Raw genomic sequence first — 19927 nt, 5'->3', positions numbered from 1 at the left:
AAATGTCAACAAACGAGCTCAATTCCAAGTCTACGGATCGAAGCATGTAGTTTAAGATAAAAAAACATGGAGTTTTGATTGGAGATATGCTGGCTTTGTGGTTAAAGCACCAGACTTTTATTTTGCCGAGCAGAGTTCAATCCCAATTTCGGCCTTTTTTTTTTTTAATAGTAAAATTGAATGTAATTATAATTTTAATAAGCTAAAATTGATTCTCAATCAGAATTTAAGTTTTTTTTCTTTTTATAATATTTTAATTAATGAACGCTGAGGGAAAAGACATTCGAACAGGGCCATAAACCCTTTTTTAGTACAGTTATATAAATGTAGTTTTTTTTAATATAATAGTAATTTAAAAATATTTAACAGCAATTTAAACAATTTGCGGAGAGTTCCGGCACTTCGCCGGCAAGCTCTACTCCCACTCTCTGTGCCCAAGCCTACAGCTTATAATTTACAAGCATAAATAATAGAATTGTTATCCTGATAGCTCTGTGGTCAGAGTGTTGGACTTCTATTTTGCCAGGCAGGATTCGATCTTAGTAATGGCAAATTCTTTTTTTCCTTTCTTTCGTTTAAGTATACTTTATATATTTATATATTTTATTAAAATATTCATCCAATTAATTACGAAGAAAAACTTGTTTTTCTGAAAATAAGCTGAAGGTGAGGAACGAGTTACTATGAATTCTCTTTTTTAGAAAATGTTGTCTCTAAAAGACTCTAGGAATTGATTTTGAACTAATATAAACAACCAATTATTGCATTTATGTAAAATTTTAATGAAAAAAAATTGGCTATGAATATTTTTAAATTGTTTAAAAAAAAGCTACGCTCATAGAACTGTATTTAAAAAAATGTTTATGACCCTTTTTTAAGGTTTTCCGACTCGGCGTCGATAAATTACATAAATAATTGAGAAAAAAAAATCAAATCCTTAGTAAGAGTTCATTTTGGCATGTTAATATTATAATTACATACAAATCTAATAAATAAAAAAGAAACTTTGCCATGACTAGGATCGAATCCTACCCGGCAAAATAGAAGTCCAGCGCTCTGACCGCAGAGCTATCGTGTTTATAATCTAGTTATTTATGCTTGTAAATTATAAGCTGCAGGCTTGGGCACAGAAAGTGGAGGTAAAGCTTGCCCGCGAAGTGCCGGAACTCACCGCGGATTGTTTAAACTATTTTTTATTGTTAATAAGTTGTTAAACACATGCTATTATCAATGTATCTGTACAAAAAAAGGTTAATAGCCCTGTTTAAATATTTTCTCATTTGTCATCGATTAATTGAAAAATAATTTTACATAAAAATCGAAATTTAAAACTCATGTTTGGCATGATAAAATTGCAATTACATGCAATTTGAATAAAAAAAAATTTTGCCGCAATTTGAATCGAACACCGTTCGGTAAAATCGCTGTCGAACCTTCTGACTACAGAAACAGCATATTTTCATTTGCTTTGTTTACGTTTAGATATCATAAGCTTCAGGCTTGGTAACAGAGGGTGGGGGATGTGCTTGCTCGTCAACTGTTCAAACTCGCAGTCTTCTCTAAAAAATAAGACGGAGATAGATATATTCTCTGCTCTGTCTCGCTCGGAACAGGTTATTCTGAAATTTGTAAATTTCTTGGTGCCCTTAGGCTCCCTCATTGTAGTGCATCCCTGAAAATTATCATTTTTCGAACGATTTCATTGTTACCTACTCAATTTCAATTGATATCGAGCTTCGGCCTTTCGCCGCACAACGCGAGGGCGTAAAGTCAACTCCGGGATACTTTCTGACTCCAGCCCAGCCATGGAGAATATAATAAGGAGGCCGCACTGACGTTGGGGAAGTAGGCAAAATACGTATCAAAAAGTCGAGTTGTAGGGTAGTACACAGAAACGCAACAAGCGGCGCTAGCATCAGAAAGCTTCGAAATAAAGAAGAAGAGAGGGCATATAAGGCGGAGCATCATAACTGAGAGGAGGAGGAGCATGAAGACAGAAAGTGGTTCCCTCTGAGGGACCAAAATCGAAGCAAAATGAAAAACTAATAGAAATGAATTTAATACAAAATAGTCTGAAATCAACTCTCTGCGCAGAAAAAAAATTGTTCAGAAAAGTAATTTAAGAAAAACAAGAAATTGACGATTGCGAACATCAGCAAAAAAAATTGAATATCAGAAGGGACAGTTAGCGAACGCTGATTTGACCTTTTGGCGTCCAGCTTTTCGTCTCGCTGTACTTTTGAAGGAGACGCTTTTATGAAAAAATTCCCAACTCATCGATTAAATTAACAATACTCGACTATTGAAGAACTGTAGGAACAAAAACTGGCAGACTGATAGAGAACAATCTGATCTATAATCCTGCCCAACTAAAATGATTAAAAACCGTGAATCGACCTCGCGGGCAATTATGAGAGTAATTACGTTTTCTGTACCTTTTTCTATATAATTGATGCTCTCATAACTGCCTGCAAGATCTATTCACGATTGTACATTATTTTATAATATTGTTATTGAAAAAGTTACAGATTTTAGACGGTGAAAAAGCATGGTTTCTGTACCTTTTTTTCTAAAATTGATGCTCTCATAATTGCCCGCGAGGTCGATTCACGGTTTCTAATCATTTTAGTTGGGCAGGATTATAGATTAGACTGTTCTCTATTAGTCTGCCAATTTTTATTCCTTAATATTGATGTTGAAGAAAGTTACAGATTTTAGAAGCTGCAAAAATCATGTTTTCTGTACCTTCTTCTCTAGGCTGTCTGGCCTCAACTGATGTGGGCGGATCGACCACTGTAGCGCTTCAATATTCTTATCCCTCTCTCTTCTCCTATTCTCCAACTTGTTTCAATTTTTCTGACGCTTCTTGACATCAGCGCTGTCCGTAGAATTTAGGAGAACTATCCGCCAACTCTACTTTTAGTACCAAAATCCTGTCTCTGAGCTCGGCCTCCTCATTATATTCTCCATAAGCCCAGCCTTAAGAGTGAATTTCACCACTCCAGCAGCTACTAAGTAGAGCTGTCAACCATGAAAAAATTTATGCATTCAGCGCCACCATGTGAAAGAGTGTGCTACAACTTTACCAGACCAGGATTCAGCGCGAAAGAAATAACATCATTGTATTTGTGACAAGTTGCAGTGTCGATTTTCGTTTATTTTATTTTAATATTTGCGTTTAATAAACGTTTTTTTTAGTGTGGTGACCAGTGTAGGTAAGAAAATATTTCCATTGTTTTTGAAATTATAATTACATATGTGTGTACACACACTATAGACGAGTAACCTAATGATTCATTAAAATGATTACGAATCATGCTGATTAATTTATAAATATAATTAATGTATTCTTAAATGTATCTAGTTTTTAGAAATGAATACAAATCTGACTTGACTCCGTCAACCTAACTTGACACTTGACGAAATGTTAAAGATTGTTCAATTGATTTTTGAAGATAGAAACATCATCGAAAACAAAGCAACAGACCTTATTATAATAGCTCAAAAAAATGAATGTTGGGTGAAAATCGCGAAATTATTTGATGGAAACTTATCTGTGTCATCACCAAATTATAGATCTATGGAGCAAATTGGAAATTTCTGGACTTCAGATAATTTTCAGGAGGTCGACAAATGGAATTGGCCTTCAATTGTGTTGAAGAAATTACATACAGTATAATTAAACCCTCAATAGAAGGTTTAAATAACCCCTATGATAATGATTCAGAATATAATATGAATAATAAACAGAATGAAAATCAACCACCAGCTGATGATCCAGTTTTTGAAGTAAGTGATAAAGTATTCATTATAATGATGGATTATTATTTTTTCTTACAGTTCTTCTTCATTTTTTATGATTTCTATAATGAAATTTTATTTCAGTACCTCTTGGAATCCAACAGTACTACAAACTGGAACACAGGGGCTCCTGCCGAACTGAAAAACCCTTTAACTGAACCTCTGAAGAACATTATATCAAGAAGGTCTCTTTCGAATGATCAATTCGAGCCAGTAGCATCTACGTCAAATGGAATAACGTCTTCAACTAAAAGATCCTGTTCCTTTTCTAAAACTGCAGACATTTTACAATCAAAAAAATTAAAATTAATAACAGTTATGGAGGAACGTATGAAAGAGCGTGAAAGCTTAGATGATTTAAAAGAAAAGGTATTACAAACTAAATTAAAAGCTGAATCATTGAAATTGCAACTCCTTGAAAAAACAGTACGGAAAACAAACGATGAAATAATACAAAATGCACATGATTATGAAGACTTTTTCAATATATCAGACTCTGATGAATAATAATAATGAAGATATACTTTCATTAAGTTAAAAACTTTTCATTATAATGAAACATGGTGCAATTAAAAATTTTTAACTTAAGTTCAACAATTTTTTACTGGGTTGCGTTAATATTAATATAATTGTTTTCATCTGTTTTATATTTATTAAAAAAAAAAAGTTTTATAAGTAATCACATAAGTTACATATTCACGTTGCTTTGAAAGTTATATGAATGAAAAGTTACAAAATACTTTTTGATGTTTCAGTCATTTTTTTTATTATTATTAACTCATTGCCTGACCAATATTTACTTGTTAATGTATTTTGTTTACTTTCCATAAAAAGAAAACCGAATACGTCGATGACAAACTTCTCAGTATGCAACTGTATCATGCCTGAAAAACGTAATGTTATCTCTTTGAATATAATATATTTAATTTCTAATTGTCTACAATCTTTTATTACACCAGTAGATCATCAACTTTAAATGTAACACTAGCAAAATCTCAACATATATCTTCAGAGTTTAATGGATTTATCAAATAATTATATGGACAACAAACAATTTTAATCTTAAAGAAAATTTATTGACAATTACTTCCGCAATTTTTCAATTAATTCAGATGCCTAAAACTCCGTACATACTTTTGAAATATTGATTAAAAATTTTCGAAATCGATCTTGGTATTGCAGTGAGTGTTTTGATTTATAAACAAAGCCATAAAAAACACAAGACATTACATTATTATTTTGACCTTTTCTTGACCATTTTTTGGTACCAACTGAGAGTGGGTTTGAGTAGTTGAACCAATTGAACATTTTGAATACTTGGACTTAACGTAATGGGATCTCATAAAATTTGTTCATTTGTAAACATCATGATTGATCTTCATCATATTTATTTCCATGTTATTGTCAATTCGGAGTTATAATAATTTTGTTGTTACGGACAAATATGTAGCATATTACTTCAAATTCTGAATGTATATTATGATCCACTTGTTTGCATAAGAAATTAGAAAAATCAGTCTATTTATATAATAACAAATATTTATAGTCTGAAAGGATTATTATAAACACAAATGATTCCATGATACAACCGATTTAATTATAATTACATACCGATCAAAGTAATTATCAATTATCCACTGACGTTCATTGATGTTGTTTATTGGGTTGTATGTTTGTGGAATATTATCATATCTGCTATGCCTTAAAGTCCAGTCAAATAACGGAAATGGGATAATTTTGATTTGCTACTGCCAAAGTGATGATTTATAGATGACTAGATCGGAAATTTCGCGAGAAACACGATGGTGTAGGTCAAAAATGTTTGGCACGCATAGGAGTACATCGCGAAAAACCGCCCCCCATCGCGAATTTCTCGATTTCTATCATAGATACGAAAAAATGTTTTAAATAAAAGTTGTTCAGAATTTAATTTTAATGAAAAAAGTACTGAACACTTTTTTCCATATCTATGATAGATAAAAAGTTATTCGCGACTGAAGCTTCACTATTGACGGAAGCTCCAGTCGCGTCTGAGAAAATTAATAAAAAATTCTTAACGTTACAAATTTCACTTTGTGGCGATTTATTTCGAAAAATGAGATATTAAAGTACATTTTCAAAGAAAATTTTTTTTCGTTCATTCATTTTTTCATTATTTTTATTAACAATGAATTATTTAAATCGTTCTCATTTTCGTTAAAATGCACAGATCAGCCTGATTTTGGGCTCAAAATGTGCGGAGTTAAAAATTAAACAGTCCATCTTCCGGTCATCACGAACGTTCGAGAATTGGCATACATGTTCTTAGATATGTCAAAAACATGTACGCAAATTTTTTCTCTCCCAATTGCCAAGTTCAAACCCAGTCATGGCCAATGTTTTTTTTTTTTAAATTGCATATAATTGCAATGTAATAATAAAAAAAACAAACAGTGTAAAAAAACTTATCTTTATACTTATGTATAGCTACATTAGTTGAAAGATTATTTTTTAAACAATTCGTAATGATAAACATCAAAAAACTGTCAAAACAATCCACGGTGAGTTCCGGCGCTTCGCCGACAAGCTCTATTTCCACTCGCCGTATCCAAGCCGACAGCTTATAGTTAATAAATTTAGTATTCTCAAATGAATGTATCCTAGCTCTGTGGTCAGAGCGCCAGACTTTTATGCTGCCGATGACGGTTCGATCTCAGCTACGGCCAATTTTTTTTTTTACATTCATTAAAATTACAGATAATTACAATAATTATCTATTCATATTAGTTTTATGTACACTCGTGTTCATTAATACCTTCCCATTACCATGGGAGAAATTACCGACCGAGACGGTTTTTTTTTTATATGAATTATTCCATCTATTATTTTTCAAATATTCTATGATTAAATTCTCCTCCGGCCCTGCCCCCTCTTAAAAATAAATTTTCCTACTCCAAAACATCTTATTTCCCCTAATTTTAATTATTTCCCCTCATTTTTGACAGCTAACAAACATTTTTGTTTATAAATAATAAACAGTGTACAGTGTCAATTTTATAAATGTAAACATAACTCGTGTTGACATGTATTCGAGAGGCGAGTTATCATAGGATATCTATCTATTGATTTTCAAATCTTGTTGTTACCACAGGTAGCGAGAGCGTAAAATTTAATCGTTTCTAAAGTAATTTTAACAGCTTCAAAAAGATACTTCATTAACTTGGTAAGAGTATACAAACTTCTTACTTTAATACCAGCATTTTCTATATTTTTTTTGCCACTTTGTTCTCGGTCTATAATTACTAATGCTTTAGTAACGTTCAAACCTTCTGGAGTTAAGTCTTTTCTAAAATACTACTTCCACTGATAATAACATCTTCGATAATAACACAATTATCTCCTTTTTTGTATTCACCTTTAATCATTTTTTTTGTACTATAACTTTTTGCTTCTTTTTTTCTTATTATCATTGGAATGTACCACATAATTGATCAATTTTTTGACTACTATCGCTTAATTTCCAAAGAGTACTTGAAAGCCGGCTCTAAAATTGAGATAAATCATAATAAAATATAATTGATATCAATTATATTTTAATTACATTATAACCTGTAATATTAAATTAAATTTAAATTTGATAATTACTTACAAAAATCTTTAGATATCCTATGATAACTCGCCTCTCGAATACATGTCAACACGAGTTATGTTTACATTTATAAAATTGACACTGTACACTGTTTATTATTTATAAACAAAAATGTTTGTTAGCTGTCAAAAATGAGGGGAAATAATTAAAATTAGGGGAAATAAGATGTTTTGGAGTAGGAAAATTTATTTTTAAGAGGGGGCAGGGCCGGAGGAGAATTTAATCATAGAATATTTGAAAAATAATAGATGGAATAATTCATATAAAAAAAAACCGTCTCGGTCGGTAATTTCTCCCATGGTAATGGGAAGGCATTAATGAACACGAGTGTATAACCTCCAACATGTGATATGCATTTAAATAGATTTTATTCTATAACAAATGAATTAATCATTAATTTATTATATTAATTTAATAATATTGTTGTTAAATATATTTTCTTTGATAAGAAATAAATGAATAGCCTAAAAATTAGTAAGTGACCATTTCTCAATCTAAAATACAAAAGGTTCTCATTGGTTAAAAATGTTTTTGGTGGGATATAATTATCATAATTACCTATTCATATTAGTGTAAAATTAATTTCTGAATTTTTCCAAAAACGACATGTACAGTTACTACGAATTCTCTTTATTAAAAAATGTAGATTGTATAAAACTCTAGAAAACAATTTTAATCTAATATGAATAGGTTATTATTGTAATTATCTGTAATTTTAACGAATATAAAAAAAACAAAAAATTAGCCGTGGCTGGGATCGAACGCTTATCGGCAAAATAAAAGTTGCGTGCTCTGACCACAGAGCTAATATGTGTTCATTTGTTACTTACATGTTTATAAGTCATAAGCTGTAGACTTGGGTACGAAGAGTGGGATACGAGCTCGCCGGCGAACCGCCGGAACTCGCCGCGGATCGTTTCAACTGTTTTTTGCTGTTTATTATTTTCGTTTGTTAAAAAAAATACTACAACGAATGTTGCTATATAAAGATAAATCTTTCTACACTGTTTGATTTCTTTATTACTCTTCCGTCATTGATTAGTAAAATAATTATAGAAGCAAAACAATAAATTTGTAAAATGTAAAAAGTAGTAAAAGTAAATGAAAAGTCTTTGCTATAGCGAACATTCCAATCTATAAACAGATTGAGAAATGGTGTAATGAATTGTTTCGCAATTTTTAAAAATTATAAAAATGTATATTACGATAATGAAAATTAATTATTTATTATTGGTCAGACAAACAGTCGTGAATTTTCCACAAAGCATACGGTCATGAATGTAAAATTTCCTGCTATGACATGCGTAGTATGATATGAAAGAATTATAATTGTCAACTTGGAATTTATTTTTCGTTAATAAAAATTCAGAGAATTGTAAGATACATAATTGTGAAAAATTTTCAATGATTGGTCAGACAAGAAATTTTTATAAAAATGTGGTCTAATATGGAATGAATGGTACAAAATGAGCAATTGTTAAGTCTAAATTAAAGTTGAGATTTATTTGTGGCGTCTTCCGATATTAACGTAGTAATGTGAATTAAGTTCTATAAATTATCAGAACAATAGGATCGCATAAATAAAAATTTAATATCTATTTTCTGTTTTATTTAAGGATTTCCGTCATTTTCAGCTATCAATGAATATTTAACATCTTTAATTTCTCCCACTTTACTTTTCAATAAACTTTCCCGTTGTCCTATTCGTTTTGACACATCAACAAGCTACGCTCCTGTTCCTATAGTAACGACATTTCTGGTAGTGGGGATAAGCTACTATAAATTCACACTGTAATTCCTTGGATTTTCAATTTAAAAAATAATTTGTAAAAATCAGTGTTGTTTTTTAAAATGTCTGATGGATACTGCAATTTGGAGTGTCTTGAATCTTCTAATTCTGAAATCGACGTAGCGAATACTGAAAATAATCCGACGAATAAAATTATTTTAAAGAAGAAAAGAGATATTTGGAGCGACGACGAAGTTACCTGTTTATTAAATGTAGTATCCGAATTAAAAATTGTTGAAATTTTAGACAGCAAAAATATCGCTCGAATGATGTTTTCAAAATAGTAGCAGAAGCTCTGGAAAACATAGGCTATAATAGAAATTTCGACCAAATACGGAATAAATACAAGTCTCGAAAAAGTAAGTAGAAACATATTAAATTTTCTGGGTTAATGTATTAATTATTGTTTTTTTAAAGAAATTGTGGTCAAGAAATTTATTTGAAATGTTGAAATTCCACAAAAATATAAATCTTTTTTTTTACAGAAGAGTATTTCATTGTAAAACGACAACTTAACACCAGCGGAGCAAGATTTCATTACATATGCTCATTGCTTTAAGGAGAAATAAATTAAATATTAATTTTGGGTACATTTATTTTTTAGTTTGTAATTTGTAGTTATTTTGTTCGTTGATAATCATGTCATATTTCTGCTATCTAGTGGATTATCTGATGATTTATTCTTTGAGGCCGTGATTCTACAAGACTTAAAAAACAGGTTTTTTTTCTCCCGCAAACATTCGATTCCGGTGGAAACGGTATATTTTCATTCCAACTCTACCTTCTTTCTTGGGATGGTTGAGTTGTGTGCGTTTTCTTCCGTTTCCACCATCGGAAATATGTGTAGTTATGAAATTTTTCGGAATTTTGAACTCGCCTCTACTCGACCATCAGGTAGAAACGCTTGAAAACGCAGTCCGCCTCTGGTGGAAACGCTTTCATCTCGTCTCAATGTTTTTTCAACTCGGCTCCGGTGGAAACTGAGCCAATTATAATTAGGTTTGAAGAAAGGGGATAGAGCTTGCCGGCGAAGTGCCAGAACTCGCTGCCTATTGTCGTATGCCTCTCTCTTTCTACGAACACGAGCCTTTCTTACTTCTACTCATTCTTTTGTATGTGCAACACATGCGCAGAAAGATAGAATGAGTAAGACTGCGACAGAAGATATATCGCTCTTTGTCACTTGTCTTAGGGCCCTGAGTAATTTTGATACGCACTGTCGTAAAAATCAATAATCATTCCATGCCTTTCAGAGACCATTGCTGCGCCACCTGTGTTTTATTTATTTGTTTTTTTATTATAAAATATTTTTTTAAATATTCCGAACAATAGTATGTATATCGGAAAACAACGATTTACAGTATAGATACAGTGATTATTGTAAAATAAATCATTTTTGCGTTGACGGCTAGAGATGTGAATCGGTAATTGACGGGTAAATTTACCGTAAATTACCGGTAAAAAACGCGTCAATGACCAAGCCTGTTTTACCATATCGGTCAGAAAAATGCTGATCTCTGATTGGTTAATACATGTCCAATCACAGTTTAGAATTCCCAACGGCATACAAATGTTTATTTGTTCTATCAGGTATATATTTTCATTTTTATTTGTTTATTAAAAATACTGATAATATTTAATATAAGAAAATTCAATTTGTAGATAAGGATTTTCATTGAGAACTTGGTGCAATGGGGGAGAACAAATCAATATATAAACATTTCTCTGCATTACCTCTGCAACCTAACCTAACCTAAATAAAGTACCTGAATGTTTTTATGATTTATATAATCATTTTAATAATGCATTTAATAATATTGGAAATATTTTTTCGGAAGAAGAAAAGCTGAGCATATATACTTGTTTAGAAAATCGTAAAACTATGGCTCTACGGCCCATACATTATGCAGCTAACTTACTTGATCCTCAATTAAAAGGAAAAAATTTAAATAGGTCAGAAATGGTTGAAGCTCATCAATTAATTATAAATCTTGGTGATAAATTAAATCTAAATAGTGATAAGGTATTAAAAGATTTAACAGATTATGTGTCAGAATCAAGTATGTGGAGTTACGACTACGTTAAGCGAGCAAGTATAATCACTTCAGCATGTCAATGGTGGCAAAGTATTTGCCAAAAATCTTCGTTGAGCAAAATAGCTGTGGCTATATTGACTTTACCTGCAACATCAGCTGCAACCGAGCGTTCCTTTAGTACACAAGGATGGATTCATTCATCTAAAAGAAATAAGTTAAGTATCGATAGAGCTGGAAAAATAACATACATTGCAAGAAATTTAAAATTACTTAATCCTTCACCAAAAAATACAGAAGAAGAATGGGAAGAAGATGAGGAAAGTAATAAAGGAGAGGATGAAATAAGTGAAATTTGTGCTGAGCATGAATAAGTTGAATTTTTAGAAGAAGAATTTACTCAAGACTAATTAGTGATGTTGATGGAATTGAATCAGTATCAGACTTGTTATTTCCTAATGAAATATGTCAATTATTATGTGATATTACTAGTTGATAGAAACTATAGATTATATAGTTTTATTTTTTCATAAATAATTTACATAAAAGTTAAAAAAGTCAAATTCTTTATAATATGTAATAACGAAGGATTATCTATTTTATAAAAAAAAATTTACCAAAAACTTAACTAAATAAACGTTTATAATAAGTTTCAATATATTTATTATTTCTGTCCTAACAGTCAAAAATGTAAAATATTTTTTTTATTACAAATTACAAAATTTTTTTTTCATCTTATAATAATTAATTAGTTTTAAATTAACAAGTGCAAAAAGCAAAATTAACTTAAGCAAATTGGCAAGCAAGTTCGAAAGCAAGCCATTTCCTCGGTAAAAAGCTCATCATATTCATCTATATAGATGCGAATGACCGGTAATTTACGGTAATTACGCTGACCGACGGCTTGACGGTAAATTTTACATTCAGAATTTTTTGACGTCAGAATACCGTCAGATACCGGTAATTTTACGTGGTAATTACCGAATTTTCTATTACCGGTAAATTCACATCTCTATTGACGGCTGATGACAGAGGTATCCGCCATGATACCTCTAAAATCTAGTGAAAAGTGAGTGCATATGTTCATCTTCATTTTTATTATGATAAAGTAATTAATGTTATTATATTGTTGTTTCCCGATGTGAATAATGAAATAAGCTTTTGATTGAGTCCTAAATTAACTAAATTCATCAATTTTTGACGCCGTCATTTGTAGAGGAAACTTTGCTAGGAACTTTCTAGGGGGGAATCTGTCTACAGCCCAGCCTTAATATAATACCTAAAAATAACTAATCCATTATTATCATTTTGATGAGATATAAATGTTGATAAGAAAGCTCAATTCCAAGTTGGCGTATCCAAGCATGTAGTATAAAAACAAATACACATAAACTCAATATCGAGATTATGCTGGCCATGTGGTAAGTGCGTCGAAGTTCTGTTCTGCTGGGCAGGGTTCGATCCCAGTCATAACCACTTTTTTTCTACTTTATTTGTTAGATTAGCATGTAATTATAATATTGACATGCCATAATTAATTCTTTATAACGATTTGATTTTTTTTTCTCTTTACTCATTAAATTTATAGACGTTAAGTCGGAAAATATTTGAACGGAGCCATAAACCTTTTTTTTATATAAATACATTGATAATGGCCTGTGTTCAACAACTTATTAACAATAAAAAATAGTTTGAACAATCCGCGGCGAGTTTCGGCACTTCACCGGCAAGCTCTACCCCCATTCTCTGTGCCTAAACCTGCAGCTTATAATTTTTAGCATCATCTATATTATTGTAATCACAACAGCTGGGCTGGGCATAATTTTTTATTTTGCTGGGCAGGGTTCGATCCTAGTCATATGCAATTTTTTTTTTTTTAGTTTAAGTGACTTTACATACTTATACTGGAGATAATTCTTTATTTATTATCTCCATTGATCTCTATGATAAAAAATTGGATACGTCTACAAACATCACAGTATATTTAAAGTGATCAAAACAGATGTACACAAAGACGTCAAAACGTAGAGATTTATCGGACTTTGAAAAATAAGACTTATTACAATAACGTTCCACCAAAAAATTAATCAACACATCTATTTTTGCGAAAATATTTTAAATATTTGTAAAAATGTTGTATGAAAATGAACAATCATTAATATGTCATCAAGATTTTTATTGATCACATATTTCAGTGAAATATATTTTAAATATTCGTAATAAAAGTAAATATTACATTTCACAAATAATACCATATCTTAAAAAATCTCAGTACATATTGACCTTAAAATAATCTTCAATTGCTGCTTGATCTCTTGAAAGCCAAGCAACATTAAGTCTGATACTTTCCAGACTTTGTTGCACAGTTCTCTCTGCACCAGGAGTCGAATGTTTTTCAAAAAATTCTTCTATTTCTATGGCATTGCTTTCGGTCACAAAATTTTCTGTTGTATGTTTAATTAATCGAGATAACAAAAAACCTCCATCGTAGCGATTCATTAAAATATGCCAATTATTTTTCAAAAATTCCCATGCCAGGTCACGTCCTTTGATATTAAGAGCAACTGACATTATTGCAAAAACAGTATCTTGCGCCCGAACTTGATCACTCATAGCAAAATCTAGAACCTTATTAAGTAAAGTTCTATCGGAAATTGTTCCTAAGGCTCGCAGTATTCTATCTTTTTCTTCATGGAGATCAGCTTCTGTGTATAATTTAATCATTGCTTCATAAGTATTGATATCGCCAACTGACAATACAGCTCGATAAACAGGTGTTCGTAAATCAGCAACAAGTGGTAATTTTTTCGTAATATGAAGCTCAAATCTTTTTTTTGCTTCTTCAATAATATCTGTATCTTTAAAAATAGCCATTCTATTTAAAACGAGTGACCTTAACAAATTATTTAAATGGCTCTCCCCTGGGTGCGAATCCCAACCTAATTTTCTGGTAATATCTTTAAGTAAAGTACGACCAAATGCTTCAAAGTTTTGGTGAATATCAAGGTGACCTATTAGAAGACTGATTTTTCCAAGTATACTAACGATACTAGACCACACAGTATAATTATCTTCGTATTGAAAAGCCTTCATGAATTTAAGTACTTGAATAGTTGAAGCATGACCAGTTTGAACTATGGCGAAAAGATCGTCAAGAAGTCCTAATCTATCTAAAGGTGGTAAGGTGCGATTTTCAACTGCAGGAATGAGCAAATCTAATATTTCAGGACTATAACGTGTACGATAGAACCCAACTGTTCCTGGATTTATTTTTATCCATGATTCTTTTGGTATATCTTTCATGATAATTTTTTGATTTTTTTCACTCATAACAGTACTGAATGCAACTTCGTCAGGAGACTTGGAGGTACTGATACTTAGAGGTATCATCCATAAACATTGTTCTTGATCTTCGGAACCATCAGCGAGAAATCTACTTTGACATAGTAACAAAATTCTGTCATTACCATCTTGGCACTGCTTTACAGTAATTAAAGGAAAACCTTGTTGTTTTGTCCATGTTGACATAACAGCACCTACAGGTTTATGACTTGCCTCTTCTAACGCTGCCCAGAGATCTTCTGTTTCAGCATTAGCGTAACTATGTCTTTTTAAATATAAATTCATTCCTTTACGAAAATCATCATCTCCTATATACGAATGAAGCATTCGTATGACACTAGCACCTTTATTATAAGAGATATCATCGAATATTTCATCAATTTCTGTAGGATGTCCAACAGGTACTTCAATAGGATGGCTATTTTTTAGACAATCTAATTCTAATGCTTTTATGTACGTATCAGTAACAAATTGAGTCCAAATATCGTATTCAGGAAACAAGTGTGCAACGCAGAGAAATTCAACGAATGACGCATAACCCTCATTAAGCCATAAATGAGTCCACCATTCCATCGTCACAAGATTACCGAACCATTGATGAGCTAATTCATGTCCAACAACCAAAGCAATCCATTGTTTTGATGCTGCAGATGTATTTTGAGGGTCTACTAATAAACAAGTTTCTCTATAAGTTACTAATCCCCAATTTTCCATAGCCCCAGCAGAAAAATCTGCAATAGCAATAAGATCCATTTTTGGTAAAGGATACGATATACCAAAATATGTATTGTAATAAGGCAACACTTTAGTAGCCACTTCTAAAGCAAATCTTCCTTGCTCTTGTTTAGTTTTTGGTGTATAAACTCGAACGATAGTTCCATCGGTTGTTTTACTTTCAAGATAATCAAATTCTCCAATTACAATGGCTAACAAATATGTTGACATTATCGGTGTTTTTAAAAAAGTCAGAACTTCAAGATTGTCATAAACTTGACATTTTTCGACAGGCTATAAGAATGAATAAAAATTAAATGAGAATTTTTGATTAATCTATATAAAAATATGAATTACTAATAGTCAAAATTAACTTTTAAATATTTAGAACTTTTAAAAATTAAGAGTAAAAAAAATTATTAAATTCATTGAATGTAAATAATTTAACCAACAACATACCGTAAAGATTAACTCGTTTTAATTTTAATTAAAAGTGTTTAGATACATTGTTACTATGAATTTTTACTGTATTTTGAAATTTTTATTATCAACTCAAAAATTCGAGAGTCCCAAATTGTCGGACCTCTAAAGGAGTTTACTATAATTTTTGAACAATAAAAAATAAAGAAGAATAGTGTAATATTGAAATATTTACCATATTCGATAGAGCAACATAACCAATGGGTATTTTCAACGTTATACTAAATGTTGCTTTTACCGATGGTTCATCCCAACATGGAAAACAACGTCTTGCATCAGTCGCTTCAAATTGAGTCACGGCAGCATATTTTATACTTCCGTCACTTCTGCAATATAAAATAACAATTAATTTTATATTTATATAATAACAATTGTATTTTTTTTTAGAACAAGAAAGGTTTGTATAAATAAAACATAGATATTTAGAGTCTTTTGATGTTAAAAAACTTAATAAAAATAATAATGTTAATAATAACAATGTTTATGCTCATAGAAATTTCATTACTTCCGAAAAATAGTTATAATAAGAGTATTTACTAAAGTTAATGCTGCAAAATATTATTAGGAAAATTAATTCTTACAATTTACATCAACATACTCAATATTCATATAGATATATATGTGTACAACTAGCTAGCTCTTGTTGACTAATTATGTACGACCATAGCACAATAGTGTGTCATGTTTGTACTTTATCATAGGATAAAATACATAAATTTCATAGCTATTAAGGAAAATTTAGAAGCGGACTTACACGACTTTCTTCAGGTAAGTAAACAGCAATCTACTTTTAATGTCATGCTTTGTCTACCAAGAAGTGAAACAAATAAATCCAACTACTACAATTTAGATGTGAACTAATATCGAGTATTAATTAATAAAACAATCGTTCTGAAATTATTGAATTATCATAATAGTAACTATTGGAACATTTCTTCGTACTCATATTATTTAAGATATCTTTTTTATATAGTATTTATTAGAAATATTATGAATGTAATATACTAAAAAAATTACCCTTGATATTTACTGCGATATAATCCTTTCATTTTATCATTGATCTGCCCATCAAACTCAAGATATAAAGTTCCATAACCAAGTGCCAAACATTCAGGGAATATTAAAATAGCAGTTTCTTGAGATGGAACAAATTCAACTTTAGATGTATTCATATGTACTCCATCATTATTATCAAAAGTAACATTTTTTATGTCTATATCAAGAGAATTTAATACAACCTTGTTCGTAGATTCTTTCACCTGTTATAAGTTGTCATTAAATTTTTAATTATTCGACAAGTTAAAAATCACTTTGAATTATGAAAATACGTAACTTACCTGAATTTCAACTATTTGTGTCCCATGAAAAATGAATTTGTCAATATTTGGAACCAGGGTTATGTTATAATGACAAGGTCGAACATTAGTGGGAAGGCGATAAAAAGGCTTTTTCTGAATTGTAGTCATGTTTTTAATAGTAATAAAAGAGTTATCTATAATTTTTCTTTTTAACAAAAAAAAAGAACTTCGATAGACTAGTTTAACTAATAAAAACATGCAAAATGCATCTCGATGAATATTATTATATATGTATTGGGGTGCGAAAAGAGTTCCTCAGCTGTTTTAATGCTTTCGGGCTCCACACCACTTGGGTGTTTTTCATTTAGAAAACACAAAAGAACATAAAACACTGTGTCGCCACTGTATTCAATAATGTTATGAATGGAATACTAACTTCTTTTGTATTTCAACAGAGGGCAAGACTTTCGGCTTCGTTGTGGCGGCTCCGAGAATTCGGGCGTCAAATTTAAAGATTTCAAGTCCAGCCCTGAAGCAGGCAAGTAAGGCGCCAGGAGTAAGCAGCGGCGAAAAGAAGAAAGACTGGGAGATCGATGCTAGATAGACAGCTACACGTTTGGAAGTGAAATATATTTGTTTAATTACCTAAAGAAAATAATAATTTAAATTTTATAAATAGATAAACTAAATTGTTTAAATAATCGTTCTTATTCCAAGAATCCTTCTTCCCTCTGAAAAAGGCTAAATCGTTAAGGCTGGGCTGAAGTCACGGAGGCGACTGATTTCCCGGCAGGCGATCATTTGTGCCAAAGCGGTAACTGTACTAGAACTATAGCAGAGAATAGAGATGTAAATAGAAGAATCACTGACATGGGAGCGCTTGGACAGAAATTTATGTTTATGAAGATTTCCGAAGGATGGCAGGGCAGTCGAGAAAGAGCAGTAAAACCTTAGATTCGAACTAGGAGAGAGTATAGGAAGGCGGAGTCATTTGAGCGCGCTTCCCTCCTTTGCAAGAGAAACAATAAATTCAATGCGATGGACTGATGCTCAAGATTCAAATAATTTTCTAAGTTCTCTGGGGTACTTATTCTACGTGTATATGTAGAATAAATGCAACTTAAGATATTAATTTAATTCTCTATCGATTCCGCTTAACTATTTTTTTAATTGTTTAATTTATTTAAATAATGTATTTGAAAGTTTATTTGGGCGTTTTCCATTTAAAGAAAACCTTTCTGTGTTTGACACTGTGTCGACTAATTTTATAAATGGAACATCTACTTTTATTGTGTTTCGATAGAGGGCAGCTTATAAAAATTACTAGGAGAAAAAAAATGTTAAAAAAAATGAGAATTTTGAGATTATACATACATTGACATTTACATAGCATTGCATTGTGTAAATGATAAAAGATACTACCTTAATTTCATAACGAAAAACTTTTATATCTGATAATTTTCTCAATTTACCTGTATTATCCATTATTTTTTTTTAAAGTCAATCATTAATTTGCTGGTCGTTGTGAAAAAGTAGTGTTGCCAATGAAAGTATTGAAGTTACCAAGCTTTAGTTGGCATTAGGTTTTTGCTATAGTATGGTCGACACTGTGTTGCACTGTGTCGACTTTTTTTTCTAAATGGAAAACGCTCATGATTTAGAATTTATTTTTAATATACACTTCAAGTACTATCCATAACTCAGCGGAAACATGCATGACTATAAAGCCAGAGGTCACGGGTTGAAATCTCAGATGAAACTTTTTTTTATTTTATTTCTTTACTTATTTATATTAGAAATTAATGTTCAAAAAAAATTTATAACATTCATTTTGAATCGAAATAAGCTAAAACATAAATCGTAATTTAGAATTTATCTTAAATAATAATTTTAAATGGAATCCATAGCTCAGCAGAACATGTATGACTGTAAAACCAGCGTTCGCCAGTTCGAAACTTGTATAAAACTTTTTTTTTATATAAATGGGATTATTTAAATGAAATATCATTTAATATTTCTTTCCTGCAAAATAGTCCAATGAAGGGATGGCCGAAACCACCATTTTGCGGAAAAAGAATGAAACCAACGCGAAAATGTTCATAAAAGTCGTAGGAATATTATTGTAAAAAGTCAGCATCCTAAACGTAAAGGAACCCTTGCAAAAAAATTGCGAAAGCGTGCAAAAATGACTTTTTCGGTAATATCTCGAGAACGGCTGGAGATATGAAGAAAAGTTTTAAGTAAAAGTTGTAGAAAATTAAATTCTCTACAAAAAAGTATTTATACATTTTTTGCGTATCTCTTACCGTTTATTAATTATACGCCATCAAAGGTACCGTGGAATGTCGAATTTTTCAAAAAATTATTGTAGATGTAAAAATTTTTTTTTCTAAAAAAGACCAAATCAGAGGGCTTCTTTATTACTCTGACAATATTTTTGAAGGTAATGAGTTTTTCATTAATTAATATTAATTTGAAAATTTCAAATTAATTTTTTTTACACTTAATCGAATTGAATTTTTTTTTTTTTTTCTACACCATTCGATTCAGCGTAAAATTTACGTTACAATATGCTTTCGTACTTGGATTTTTATTTTAATCCACGTGAGAATGATGAAAAAAATTAATTGGGGGACTTTTCATTTCTTACGTTACTGCCGCTGAGAGAGAACGACATATCTCTCCTTCTCATTCGCACTCATTATATTTTTCTGCACATGCGCGGCGCATAGAAAAGTGTAAGTGCGAGAGAGAACGGCAGTATCTTCCGTTTCTCTCACACTCACTACATTTTTATACACATGCGCGGCGCATAAAAAATTATGTTTTATTCTTTATAATT

General features: G+C 30.9%; 3 protein-coding genes and 1 long non-coding RNA gene across 7 annotated transcripts in view; 2 read left to right on the top strand and 2 right to left on the bottom strand.

Annotated features, from left to right (window-relative positions):
* The window catches only part of LOC118070375 (uncharacterized), a 97895-nt gene that overhangs the window by 68319 nt on the left and 9649 nt on the right, over window positions 1-19927 (top strand). Inside the window, exons 1-4 of one of the 3 annotated variants that reach the window (XM_035088943.1) lie at window positions 9239-9577; window positions 9704-10808; window positions 10881-11032; window positions 11073-11241. In XM_035088943.1, the coding sequence (XP_034944834.1) occupies window positions 11101-11241 (141 nt within the window). In that variant the 5' untranslated portion in view covers window positions 9239-9577; window positions 9704-10808; window positions 10881-11032; window positions 11073-11100. Of the gene's footprint in view, window positions 1-9238; window positions 9578-9703; window positions 10809-10880; window positions 11242-19927 lie in introns of those variants that run through there. The other 2 variants (XM_035088941.1, XM_035088942.1) reach the window with 2 other exon arrangements.
* Window positions 3094-4704, top strand: LOC118070381 (uncharacterized). 2 transcript variants are annotated; one of them, XM_035088956.1, is made up of 3 exons: window positions 3094-3215; window positions 3365-3789; window positions 3886-4704. In XM_035088956.1, exons 2-3 carry the CDS (start codon window positions 3634-3636, stop codon window positions 4306-4308), a joined length of 579 nt encoding a protein of 192 aa, XP_034944847.1. In that variant the 5' UTR covers window positions 3094-3215; window positions 3365-3633; the 3' UTR covers window positions 4309-4704. The 2 variants fall into 2 exon arrangements, with proteins under 2 accessions (XP_034944847.1, XP_034944849.1); XM_035088958.1 differs by having other exon boundaries at window positions 3100-3215; window positions 3577-3789.
* LOC118070385 (uncharacterized) lies at window positions 7283-7630 on the bottom strand. Its single transcript, XR_004690769.1, has 2 exons — window positions 7430-7630; window positions 7283-7324 (listed from the first exon to the last, which is right to left on the bottom strand). It is a non-coding gene; the product is annotated as an uncharacterized lncRNA (long non-coding RNA).
* Psa (puromycin-sensitive aminopeptidase) lies at window positions 13413-17554 on the bottom strand. Its single transcript, XM_035088933.1, has 4 exons — window positions 17125-17554; window positions 16805-17046; window positions 15963-16113; window positions 13413-15601 (listed from the first exon to the last, which is right to left on the bottom strand). Exons 1-4 carry the CDS (start codon window positions 17341-17343, stop codon window positions 13520-13522), a joined length of 2694 nt encoding a protein of 897 aa, XP_034944824.1. The 5' UTR covers window positions 17344-17554; the 3' UTR covers window positions 13413-13519.

Source organism: Chelonus insularis, unplaced genomic scaffold (assembly GCF_013357705.1).
Source record: "Chelonus insularis isolate UGA/USDA-ARS -01 unplaced genomic scaffold, ASM1335770v1 contig_57_pilon, whole genome shotgun sequence".
NCBI lineage: Eukaryota > Metazoa > Arthropoda > Insecta > Hymenoptera > Braconidae > Chelonus > Chelonus insularis.
This window is presented reverse-complemented; position numbering and strand designations above follow the sequence as displayed.